Source organism: Rhopalosiphum padi, chromosome 2 (genome assembly GCF_020882245.1).
Source record: "Rhopalosiphum padi isolate XX-2018 chromosome 2, ASM2088224v1, whole genome shotgun sequence".
In the NCBI taxonomy this organism is placed as follows: domain Eukaryota; kingdom Metazoa; phylum Arthropoda; class Insecta; order Hemiptera; family Aphididae; genus Rhopalosiphum; species Rhopalosiphum padi.
This window is the reverse complement of record NC_083598.1, coordinates 79102347-79116050: the sequence shown is the minus strand read 5'-3', so window position 1 is coordinate 79116050 and position 13704 is coordinate 79102347. Positions and strand designations below refer to the sequence as shown.

General features: G+C 24.9%; 2 protein-coding genes across 2 annotated transcripts; one reads left to right on the top strand and one right to left on the bottom strand.

Annotated features, from left to right (window-relative positions):
- Window positions 1-312: 312 nt before the first annotated feature.
- LOC132920146 (ubiquitin-conjugating enzyme E2-17 kDa) lies at window positions 313-1830 on the bottom strand. Its single transcript, XM_060982311.1, has 4 exons — window positions 1563-1830; window positions 1382-1462; window positions 1104-1308; window positions 313-686 (listed from the first exon to the last, which is right to left on the bottom strand). Exons 1-4 carry the CDS (start codon window positions 1604-1606, stop codon window positions 561-563), a joined length of 456 nt encoding a protein of 151 aa, XP_060838294.1. The 5' UTR covers window positions 1607-1830; the 3' UTR covers window positions 313-560.
- A 3915-nt stretch (window positions 1831-5745) lies between these two features.
- Window positions 5746-13312, top strand: LOC132921794 (CD82 antigen-like). The gene is made up of 5 exons (XM_060984999.1): window positions 5746-6036; window positions 9495-9689; window positions 9761-9934; window positions 11383-11589; window positions 11838-13312. Exons 1-5 carry the CDS (start codon window positions 5971-5973, stop codon window positions 11988-11990), a joined length of 795 nt encoding a protein of 264 aa, XP_060840982.1. The 5' UTR covers window positions 5746-5970; the 3' UTR covers window positions 11991-13312.
- The last annotated feature ends 392 nt before the right edge of the window (window positions 13313-13704 follow it).

Here is a 13704-nt window from a genome sequence, read left to right as displayed (position 1 = left end):
GTTATTGCAATTCTTATTGTTTTCAAAACTTTGGAATATAAGATAGTATTTTAATAAATATGGCTTATAATTCTAAAAATTAAAAATCAATATGATCACTGATAAGTTATGTGTTAATAATCATTATTTTTAATATATCACTCAGTGAGTTGGTTCTCAATTAACAAAGAAATTGAACTACTTGAATATAATTTTAAATAACACTGAAATATATACACTTAATTATACTTACAGTTCTATTAAGACTAGACATCAATAGGTAGAATTGTGGAACTAATAATTTAGCTCATTTTATTAAATATTTCTAATTGATTTAATTATTTCAAACATGTTAAATCATTTTATTTTTAAATTATATTATACATTTATAATGTTAGTTTTAAGCCACAAAATATAACAATGGTTTACCAAATAAAAGAAAAATTAAATTTATAAAATAAAAATATTGAATTTTGGAAATGTAAATACATATTTTACATAAACATATATATAAATATATTTATTTTTCTTAATATTTGATAAATACTAAAGATGAAAATGTAAGCATTTAAAAAAAAAAATTAATCAATGAAACTCTGTTCTACACAAGCCTTCACTCTTTTTTCATATTCACGTCGATTTTCCTTGTATAACTGAGCGGCCATTGAATTGGCTGGCGAATTTGGATTTGGATCACTAAGTAATGACTAAATAATAAAAATAATGTTGTAAAATAAATGTGTTAATAAAATATCTACTTTATTAGGCACCTTTACATAAAAATAATGGTTTAGGAATTAAAAATATTTAGGGATAGAGAAGAACCATTAACAAATGGATAAGAAATACTTATTTCAAATTTAATTAATGATAATAATATTAACAGTACCTGATGCTAAAAATAATTTTTGGTTAATTTATTATTATTAAATCACTCATGGTATTTCTTATCTTTTCTATACCAGACATAACTATAGACAATATAAAGCATGCAATTGTATGATGTCTGTGTAAATTGTAAGATTAAAAACAATTTATTCATAATCATTAATCTATTAAACACGAAGGGGCCCAATAAAGTAGATGTACTTATTTAAAATTATATTTATTTTTTTAGTAAGTACTTGAATTGAAGTTAGTATGGCAGATACATCATATGTAGGGCTCCATCTATTTTGTAATATGTCTAGGCATATACCACCATCAGCATATACATTTGGATGAAACATTTTTGATACAAATCTTACTGTTGGTGCTTTATTTGGATATTCTTCAGTGAACTCGATAGTTAATTTAAATGTACCATCTTCAAATGGTGTATCATGTGGCCTAAAAAAATGTTTGAACCATAGAATTTTTGTCTTTTGTCAACATTACAGCAAATATAGCTTCACAGCTTTACCCAAATATAACTGCATTCCAAATCATAATATTATTGTCAGTAGGTGCTCCACTTACACCAGTCGGCGGATCTTCCTGCAATCTAATATCAATAGGTTTTAGTAACAAATAGGGACGTGATGTGTGAAAACAATATGATTATTTTTAGTCGTCCGATAATATGATCACAATCAAGTTTTTACCTTTTGAAATCTCTCATCAATCTCCTCCTAGCTGGCGTAGACATTGTTGATGGATTTTTACGCACAAATGTACTACGATAAACAATCGATGATCAATGAAGAATAACACTATACTACGGCAACGGTGACGAAACTGTCAACTCCAAAAGTTCATTTTACGCAATCCTTTTGTCGTACTGTGTCTATTAAAATCGCTGCCGTTTTTTTCTCAACAAAAGTTATGAGACTTGGAAACGACCCAAGGTTGTTATTGTCATCTTCGCGACTTCGCACCCGTACTTATCATAAATCGGAGACTAACAACTACAGTGCTGCAAACTTACTGTAGTCCACCAAGCTAAAAGTGATCCATACAAATGCCACGAATCCACCACAGCGATAGCAGCGGTGGAAGAATTAATGCAATTAACTAAAAACTAATATTACACTTTAAAATCTAAGCCCTAAGGAGTAAGGATTAGATATTTAAATCACGATTTATAAAATTACAACTATAACAATTTTTGTTATGTATCTAACCTTAAGAATATTCAATAGCTTTACTACCGTATTCTAATTATTCTAATTATCTTACATTACCTATAATATTATAGGTACAATCTAAAATAGTACCTATTTAATTATTATATAATAATATAATATATATTATATATTATACTATACTTATTAGTTATTACACTTTTGGAGTGTAAAAAGCAGGTATAAAAAAAATAGAAAATATTATGCATGCGTTATGGAGGTGATTATTATACAAGAGATTATTCAAAATTATTTTAATTTTAATTATTTAGCATCATGCACGGATTAAGATTATGTATATTTTATTGGCTCCATACTCCTGAATTTCCTTTTTTCCAATTCTGAAAGAAGTGATCAATAATGTATTCATTTTTTAATGATATATATATTTTTAGGTTCTGAACGAAGAAAGGAATGTATTGATTTTACAATGATGTATGTTTTTTTTTTTTATGTCGGTCATCACGATTTAGAAATAATGCTTTGATTATTGACTTCAGCCCCTCTTTGAAAAGGAAAATTCATTTACTTTGGGGAAATGGGGAGTCAAAAGTAAAATATTTCCAGTAGTTTTCAAAAGCGTTAGGAAAAACCCTAAAAAAGTGACGGAAAAATGGAAATTTTTACGCATAACCAGTTTTTGACAAAATCGATTTTTTTATTTTGCTGTAACTCAAAAACAAAACATTATAAATACTTGAAATTTTCACCATATGTTTATATTAACGTTATCTATTTACGATTAAATATAGACAATTGAAATTTTCGATTTTTTTAAGTTTTTTTTTTTTTAAATGACTGTAAAAAAAAATTGGCTATCCAAAAAATCTTTAAAATTTAATACAAGTTTTATTATAAAATGTACTTATCGTACTAAAAAAAATCAAAAATCGTTAGTCACATTTTTTGTTTATAAGCATTTAAAGTTCAAACGTTTACAAAATATATAAAAATTGCGAAAATTTGTAAAATTATTACGATTTATACCTAAGGTTAAAAAACCCTATATACGGTTATCCATAAGTTTTCCTTCAAGTAACTGTAAAAAAAAATTCCAGCGTCAATATAGAAAAAATTTTAAAATTATTAATTTTACTAATAATATAATATATTTTATTAATTATCCTAGACTGACAAATCATCTCCGTTCAGAATCGTTTTTCGTATACAATGATACGTATAATTGCATTCAAATTTAACATATCCATTATAGTGACCTACTCTCCATCACTACTATATACAGAAGAGCGAAATCCAATTGCCCACCTTTTTTCTTTTCTGATGACAATATTTCTAGTCGAAAAAAGCTCTGAGTATCTTTCATCAACATCGATGGAGCTTCCTGACAGTAAATTGGATCTAGTTTGTCCTTTTTGTTGGTGGCCGGTGTGACTGATGGGAGGGTCAAAAGTAAATATTCCAAATACCTTTCTAAGAAAAACATGAAATTTTACGCAAAACCAATATTTAACTAAATTAGTTTTGTTTTATTGTTGGAAATTAAAAAAAAATAATGGTATATTTTAGGCTATTTAAAGATATTTCAAATTATTATTATTTTTTTTTTGTATTTTTTTATTAATGCCAATACAAAATATTGAAATATATAATTGAGTAAAAATGTTTGAAAATGTAATACAAAATTCCTTATTGTAATTCAATTATACTAAAACGTCTAAAACTAAAATATCTATATATATATTATATTAGTATTAAAATACGATTACTTTTTGTATGTATATTTGAAGCTCAAATTTGGACTAAACTACATATTTAAATTTTAAACAATGTATAACAATGATCATTATTTAGTCATAGTTTATAAATATTATTAGAAGGAACTTAAAACTTTTACGTACATTGTACATATAATATGAATTCTAGTAATTTTACTATACAAGATACTTAAATAGTTAAATTACTAATATAAGCACTGCTGTAACATGCCGCTTCGCAACCAATTTTTCAACCTCCTCATTGAAGAAAAAAAACTTCGTTTGCATGTCACAAAACTGACAAGTACTTATGGTTAATGCAACCTGCATTAACTTATATACATTTGGAAATACTCAAATACTTCTTTATTTAGTATTTTTTTTATAGTATCTAACCTGTTTTTTAAATAGTTCTTTGATGCATTTCTGTTTTTAAGCACTCTATGTTTGAATTTATTATATCCTAAAATCATAGAATATTTTTGAACTTTCTAAAAAGTAATAATTTTTTTACGTTAGATACTTAATAACTTATCTAATATGCACCTTATAACACTAATAAATAAAATATTAACTATTTTCATAATCCATATGTTCACAAAATGAACAATGGCATTGGCCATCTGAAGATTTTCATTTGAAAACCTAAACTCTAAATTATTAATTATTGTTTTTTATGGTTAAACAATTAACGAATCGAATACACAATGTCAGTATGTCACTATAATGGTGATAATATTATAATATACATTTTATCATTGACTATATTATTAACGATTTAATAAGTCAATGTATTTACTATTTAGGTTGATAGATTAGAAAAAAAAATAAATGATAATAAAATCTTAAAAATAAAACTACATTGTTAAAACTATAGATATTTGAAATTACAAAGACGTGGAACTTGGGGGTACTATAAGTCAAACACTTGGATTATTTTTCTTTCACAGAATCTTCATACACCGCATAAATACTGGCATACTAGATAGTACGATAGTAACTTTTAAAACATTTTGTACCTACCTATTTAATAGTATTTTTAAATTATGACTATTTAATTTGTTTTTGATTTATAAATTATATAGTTTTTGTTTTTGGGTAAAAAATCTTAAAAAATTAATACAAGATTTCTCATAAATAGTTGTTTATACTGAAACCTATAAATCTAAAAAATTATAAAAGTTACAAGCATATTTTTTTATATAAATTTTTGAAATTTAAATGAACAAAATTAGATACTTAGATGGAGAAAACTATTTTAGTTAATAGGGTGCAATTCAAAAATATTATTCGTAGAAACTTGAAACTCTTATGTTGATAGATATAATTATATTATATTTTTAAGATATTTAGACTAATCTTAGTTAGGTATTGTCGGTATTGATATTTATACCACAAAGTGCCACGGACCTACTTTCCAAAGTTAATAAGTTGTCGTTTTACGTATTCAATGATTTATCATGGTTTAAATTTAACACACACACCCACATTACAGAGTTTTACTCAATGACAATGCACGCTTGGCACATACCGACAACATAGCGGTTGCCTACTTGTCCACTTTTTTAATTTCAATTTTTAAACAACGTTCTTATAAAGAATTAGACAATAGTTAGTATAATCGAATTAGTGATTTAAAATAGTATGATGTTTCCTTTTAAAGTTTTAACTGTCTTATTAAGTCTACTATGCAATTATGCAGTGGGAGTTGGAATCTTATCTCTAATTTGTATGTCCCCAATACGATTTAAGATGATATATCTTAAATCGTGGTCCTCAATAACCGTGGTTACATTATATTTGCATCTCTACAAACATCAAACGTTGATGATCACGTTATTAATATTATTATTATTGTTATTGTTGTTGTTGTTGTGTTGATATTATGTTGTTGACGTTGTTGTGATCACAATCCTTATCACACTCCGGGAGAACTAGTAGGTTCCTTGTGACTATATTAGAGAATGGACCGATAAGATAAGATACTAGAACTAGATAGGCAGTTTGACGAGTAAACACTACACAGTGAACACTGACGACACAATCGACTCATGACCATTTATGGGAAGCTCGATGCTCAAAGCTGTCAACATAGACTCCAACAAGTTAAACTTCGTCGTTGTTGTTTGTCGTTTCGGTTTTGAGTTGTGAACGATATCGTTTGAACGGGTGAGATGGCGTTGACCGGCTGCTATGCGTTCATGAAACACGTAGTTACCCTCCTAAATATCTTGTATTTGGTAAGTATCGATCGTCGTATCTAGAGATTTGACCGTCATGTCGGACGGGCCGCCAATCTTGCATAAGTCGTGACTGTTAGAGTATCAGAGTTATTGCCATTCCAGCCGGAATATTTGTTTTCTTTATCGTGTTTACCGAAACGTTTGACAAGATAATTTTATACTGTATACGGTCAATGGTTATTATTATTGTTTTGGTTTTTATTTTATTTTTTATCACGTTTTAAAAATAGCATTTAAGATGTTTTTTATACTATTAAATATGGGTCCATGCATACATTTTTGAAATTGTATTTTATACTTGTATGAAATACCTGTTTATTTTAGTTTTTAAAAAATGTTTATGTACTAAAATCAAAGGTTAGGTTAGCTCTTTTATTTTTAACCTTTTAAAAGTTAAGATAACAAAAATTAAATAACAGAAAAGTGGTGACATTTGTTGTATACTTGCATTGACTCAATACCAAAATAGCACAACTCCTCTTTGTATTTTATTTTGTAGCCAAACTATTTTAATTAAATAGATTTAAGCTCATAAAATGTTTAATATTTTACTAAAGAGGTAATAATGTAGTGCTATAAGTACCAGTATTTTTTTTAAATACAAAAATTAAATCACATTTGGATTATAGTTATTGCTTTTTATTCCTTTTTGATGTCTGAGCAGCTCCATAATTATCTAGAAGTTTAAGTCTCTTACAATAATTCATGGGGTTATGATAATTGTACATGCTGTAATTGTTGTTGATTTTGTTTGTAAATAATAAAAAATAGAATAATATAGGGAGTTTTGAAAAAGACATCTAAAGAGGATTTATAAATAAATATCTTATCTTTCTATTTTCTATTTTAAATTGTTGTAATCTATTAATGAATTTAGTATGTGCATAACATACTTACGTTTTTATACCAGCTGTAAGCCTAGTAATGGAACTGGATTATCTAATATCATGATTTTGAAGTGCTTCTAGTTTGGTAAAATATTATTATAATAATTTGGTAATATGAAATGGTTGTTTGGGTTATTACTTATTTTGGTGATATAATAATTTAGTGGCACACAGATATTTTAAGAACACATGCAGTTAATAAAAGTACACCCAATCTCTTAATTTTTTGATATGTATAAAAATGTTTTTGACAATTCTATTTACATAACATTTTAAGTTAAATATTATAATATATTTAATACCAGCCAGCTCTTATACTTTTCCTTTGGAATACTTTAACATAGTCATGTATATTAATATTATGTCATAAGCCTTTTAAATTAGACCAGTGGTTTCCAACTGATGGTAGGCAACGTAGAACTGGGCGGTGGACTCTAGCCGAAAGTCTAAACCAAGGGTCCACAAGTCAAATTTCATACTATATTATAATAATATAAACATCTATATTTCTGGTTAGTTAGCTATAGTAATAATCTCATAATAAACGCTCCAATTATTTTTTATCTGTATTTACTCTATTAAGTGGTGGGGGCCTCAGTTTTCTACAAAATTGGTGGTCTACACAACTTAAAAACTTAAATGGTTGGGAACTACTGATCTACCATAGTATTAGACAGTGGTTTTAAATTATGTATAATTCCTATTGTGCAGGAGGTATGAATTTCCCTTCTTTTCAGGTAATTTTAGTTTTTTATAATCAGTGGCAGTTATTCTTGTTGATTAAAATAGTTAGGTTATTAAACATTTTTATAATTTTAAATTTGTGTAATTTATTTTTTACTTAGATGTTTTTAGCACAATATTGACTAAGTTGCTATGTTATCATGCAGAAAGAAACCAAGTAAAAAAAAATATTGAGTTACACAAATAAGATTTAAGGTTTCTAACAAGAACAATATACAGTTTTTTTTTTTAGATTCTAGAACTACAGTGATCATTACCAGATTTAATAATTAAGTATATTTTTTAAAGAATAATCTATATGTGGAGTTTCATCAAGTATATTTTTTTAGCTCATTTTTGACAGTGTTTTTTTAATTTTCTTTCAGACTTTGTAAATAATTTTTTAAAAGATTTTGTTAACTTAAGTTTAAAGCTTAACTACTAATTTTAAAATGAAAAATTCTTAGTGATTTGGCTATAGTTTGTATTTTTTAGACAAAGATAAAATATGTTATGCTGGTTGCCGACATCTTTTACAACACATATATTTCTTTGTATTTAATTATTGAATTTCTATATTTATACATCAAGAAAAGTATTATTTGCTAAAATATGAATAACGATTTTAAGTTGTAGTTAAAATTATTTAAAAAACCTTAACATTTATTTAATAGGGCTGTAGCAAGGATGAGGCGACTGAGGCATTTGCCTCGGGCGCCAATGAAATGGGGGCATTAAACTTTGATACATTTTTTAAATTAAAATATTATTCTACCAATATATAGTATTTAAGGAGCATTTAAAAATGTTTTACGTAAAAAAAAATATTTAACTATTCAATTACACTACTTGTAACTGTCACCGGGAGCGCTAAGCCGCTAACTACGCGATGAGGGCTCAAATAACATACTAAAGTTTGTATGGCACATAATCCATTTTAGCATTAATTCTTACTTTAAACTCACGTCTTCTGCAGCTTTATTCCCTGCTGTTTATTTATTTTATTTTGTTTGGGTAACCCAGAGTTACATCCAGGCACAAAACACTTAAGAGCAGTCTTGTAAAGTATTCAAATACAGGTATTTGGAAACTAGTATTTAAATACATTTTGAAGTATTTTTAAATATTCTGAATAAATTTTAGAAATATTTTTATACTTAATACTTATATTAAAATATTATAAAGAAATCAGTTTTATCAATTTCTTATAAAAATAAATAGTAAAATGTTAAATATTAAAAAAAAAAGTTCAGATTAAAAATTTCGAAAAAAATTGACTTTATATAAAAGAACATATTTTAACTGTTTTGGGCCAACATGCTATTATTTTTAAAAATCTTCAGAGAATTAATTGTAAAATGTTTAAAATGTACAGTATTAGGTATGTAGATTTGTAATATGTATACTTTGTGAGTATTTGTAAAATACATTATTTTAAAAGTATTTTTAATACTTTTTCATGCGAATACACTAGTATTGCAGCAGTATTTTAATACTTTTTTATAAGACTGCTGAAGAGGCAGCATATTAGATAAGTAAAAAATAAATTTCAAACGATGTTTGCACAAAAAGAGTATAAATTATTTTGAGATTAATTTTTTATGTACCAATTAAAATTAATTTTAAAATAAATACTTCTCTAATAAACAAATATATAATAGTTTAGATTTTTTTGACGGAAGGGGGGTGCATATACTCAAACTTGCCTCAGACGTCAAATGAGTTTGTTAGTTTGTTACGGCTCTGCATTTATATTTATAAACTATGATAAAATATTTTTTTAAAACAAAAATTGAATTAATGTTGAAAATTAATAAAATCATATTTGTTATTATTTTATTTCAGTCTTGTGGCCTATTGTTAATGCTACTTGCAGTATGGATGTGGGTAGATCCAACATTTTCCTTGAGTATGGTACAAGATGAAGCCAGTTACTATACAGGTGTATATCTTATTCTATTCGTTGGGACATTACTACTAATCGTTGGATTTCTTGGTTGTGCGGCTGCTATAAGTGAATCTCAATGTTCACTCGTTCTTGTAATATATAAAATAAAAATGTTAATTGCTTAAAAATTTTATTTATAAATATAAATTGTTTTTTTTTACAGTATTTCTGTTTATTACTTGCTGTTCTCGTGGCTCAAATATCGGCTGCTGTATGGATGTATGCAAATAATGATAAGTTAGTAGAATTAGTTCGATATACTGTTAAAACAACTGTTCAATCAGAGTATGGCTCAATTGAAGGCCGCACAGAAACATTTGATGCTATCCAGAGTGGTGTAAGTATTAATAATTTAATAAATAATATTTAAGTTTTTTTTTTTTTTTAAGATCATCCTCACTGATGCTTCCTTAGCCTCTAACAATTTTTTGTTTGTTTTATAACTGGGAGAGTTTTTATGCTCTATAATAGGTGTTGAGTATGTTTTGTCACTGTAATGGATGTGTTAATTTTGAATTTAATAATAATTTAAATTATTACATACTTTAAGCTATTTTTAATAGAGACTGTGTATTAGATTCTCTTGTTTTTAAAAATATCTTATAATTTATCTATATTACTAGTAAGTAATTACTAATAATTATTGAGTATATGGTATGTTCAACTATTGTTTGCCAAAGACATTGAAAATATTATATTATCTATATATTATTGTTATTATTTTATTAGCTTAAAAATTATATATCAAAACAATATACGATTCATATCAATAGGATCATGGTACATATATATGGATCATAAATAGCTATAACTTGATTTAAATATTTTACAAATTTCTTTGTGTATAGATAATAGCAAAAAATGTCTGTAACAAAAAAAATAATTAGGTTAATTTATCTATCCAATTTCAGTAAAATTTGAACTTCAAATGTTTGAAAAAAATAGTGCATAATATTTATTTTTAAAATTTTGATTTGTTCTAACAACTTATGAGGAACCTTTTATTAAATGTATAAACATTTCGATCTGATACAATTGTTTTTATCAACATTTGTTTTACAGAAAAAAATATCACAGTTTTAAATTTCTATAAATAGCCAAAATTAAAAACAAAATATTTTTTAAATGATATTTAAATGGTTTGTTATTCTTAAGTGAAAATGTTAAGTTATTCTATATAATTCTATAGTTATTAATTTTTAAATTACAATTAAAAATGTTATTTGACTTGGTCAAAAATTGGCGTTGCAAGTATTCTAGTTTTATTTTTCAAAATCATTAAAGGTCTTGAGTATTTTAAACTCTTGACCTCCAAAGAACCATAAAAACCAAAACATTATCTACTAAAAACTATCCTCGATGTTTATGTTTGAAACATTTGAGACTGTTTAAAAATATAATACATTTATTTATCTCTTCAACTGAATATTCAATTGAAATATTTATAATAATTTTAAATTAAAAAGAATATCACATTTCACAATTTAAATTATTTTAATTTATACATTTATTATTTATATTCTGAATTTTATAAATTAATCATGAAAAAATATCATATTTAATGTAGTACAACAATAGTAACATTATTAATTAAAAATATATTTATTAATAGCAACAATTTGATGACAAATTAATTATGCCTTTTATAGAATAAGAATTAGTTTTTGTTCATAACATGTATGATACATATAAAAGAATGGGTGTATTTATTATAATATGTTGATCTTTAAATATGTGTCTTAAACTAATTATAAGTTTTTTTTAAATTTCAAATTTATGTTATAGTTTGAATGTTGTGGTGCATCAGGCCCGTCTGATTGGGCTGGGAGCAAGTATAATAACCCACAGACTGAAAGTCTAGAGCTTGCAATAAGTTCTCCAGAACAATCATACAAAATTCCTGCTTCTTGTTGTAAAGGTGATTCTAAACAATGTTCAGATGCTCAAACAGCTGTAGCTTCGGGACCAATTTCTGAATTAATTTATTCTGAGGTAAGATTAAATTCATTGATTTAATTTTTATTTAAAAATAAGCTAAAACATAATAGTAGGTATATATTATGTATAGTATATAAAATAGTAAGTTCTTCAATTAAAATTAGTTTTGTTTAATATTTAAACTTCTAGGTTAATTTATGCTAATTAAAATTTACAAATTATGAAAATAATTTGATACTATTTCTTGATAGCAAATTATTTCTAATTTATAAGTTGTTTGAAAAATAATTTATTATTTTCAGGGATGCACTGAGAAATTATTGTATACTTCACGGAAGAGTATGATCATATTCCTTGTATTACTGGTAGCAATTGGTTCAGTTGAATTTTTTGGTTTAGTTTTGGCATTAATATTATGTTGTGCTATAAGAGCAGTAAATACATACAAAAATTAAAATCTGAAGTCAGTTGATTTAACTTAAACAAAACACCTATAAATGTATTCTAAAAATATAATTTAATACTAATTATAAATGATTGTCAATTTGATTAATTTGTCTATCGTTATTGATTAATGATTCAGTGACTAACATTTAAATTAAAATAAGTAAATTGTTTTATCTTATTCAGAAAATGTTCTGCCAACTTCTTATGTGTATATCCTTATATCACTGTATGTGTGCGCTGCATCTTTAAGTGTTCAAATTAAATTGGGATATTCCTTTTTTAAAATATTATATTAACTATTTTTTTTTTACATCACAAAAAAAACTAACAATTTGTAATGATAAGAAAAAATATAGATAGATATACAAATATTTATTTAATATATCCATTTTTTAAATATTTATTTTAAAACTAATTGGTTGATTTAATTCAGTATTAATTACTCTTAGATCCACTAATTCATTTATTATTTAATTTTGGTTTATTAAAAATAATCTTGTCAAATTTTTATTTTATATATATATATATATATATATTATGTGTGTGTGTGTCATAATATTATTTAATATGCTTAAATAATAACCCATGACTGTTATTATATAGAATTTTTTACTTATGTGTTCTTGTGTTTTTTTTTTTTATTATTATTTATTGTTATTATTTTTTTTTTATAGAAATTAGATATATTAATTTTACTTTTAATACATAAGACATAACAAACTATTTATAAATTATAGTCAAATTGTTCTATAATTTATTTTGTGTGCTTCAAAATATATAACACCAACATAAATTGTAAAACAATTACAAAATGCCATCATAGATTTTAAGAAGTCACTTTAGTCATGTAATTTTAAAATTGATCTATTTTTGATAATTTGAGCTAATATTAGTTCCTAGTCTTAATGGTTATTCTCTTAATATTCCCCATGTCAAACTTATTGATCTGTTAATAATAGTAGTTGTAGTTTAAGTTGAATATGATATATATAACAAAAATATTTAACTATTTAAATTTACTTGCTTTATATACTGAAAATTATTATTTTATTAAAACAATTAACTATATATTTAGTATAACAACTGGTAAACATTGTTAATTTTTCTAATAAACTTAAAACTTAAACCTAATATTATGTTGTCTGTTAAATTAAATTGAACCAAAATTTACTTTGCTCCATTTTATTCTTTTATGCTACTTACATTGTAGAATTAACCTAAATTAAGGTATATCTTATGAAATATGATGTATGTTTTTTATTTTATTGATTATGGATCAATAATATGGTATTTTGAAAAAAAAGAAATAAAAACAACGCATTTCATTAATCTTAGTTGGACATTTTTTTTATTAAAATTTTAAAATTGTAACAACCACATTTTTTAGTAGATTCTATTAGATCTTTTTTTTCCTGAAAATTTTAATTATCAAATTATCAATTTTGATTTACTAGTTGGGACATAATAACTTAATATGTATATATATTAGTTATTCACTTACCTATATGTATGGGTAGCATTAACTTGTTTTGTGGTTCAAGGATTTCTTTCTGTAAAAGTGATTAAGGACAAAAGTGTTATGATGAGATTATAATGATGATGATGATGATGATGATGATGATGATGATGTTGTTAATGATGATGGTGGTAAATTTAGGAATTATGTATTATCATATATGACTTATACCATGATGGATTATTTGAAAATAAAAATGTTAATAA

Coding starts and splice junctions, on each gene's coding strand:
- LOC132920146 (XM_060982311.1), bottom strand. CDS start 1,606: ATGTCTACGCCAGCTAGGAGGAGATTGATGAGAGATTTCAAAAG. Junction 1,463..1,562: donor TTGATGAGAGATTTCAAAAG/GTAAAAACTTGA, acceptor TATTGATATTAG/ATTGCAGGAAGATCCGCCGA. Junction 687..1,103: donor CCATACTAACTTCAATTCAA/GTACTTACTAAA, acceptor TTTATTATTTAG/TCATTACTTAGTGATCCAAA.
- LOC132921794 (XM_060984999.1), top strand. CDS start 5,971: ATGGCGTTGACCGGCTGCTATGCGTTCATGAAACACGTAGTTACCCTC. Junction 9,935..11,382: donor TTGATGCTATCCAGAGTGGT/GTAAGTATTAAT, acceptor TTTATGTTATAG/TTTGAATGTTGTGGTGCATC. Junction 11,590..11,837: donor CTGAATTAATTTATTCTGAG/GTAAGATTAAAT, acceptor TATTATTTTCAG/GGATGCACTGAGAAATTATT.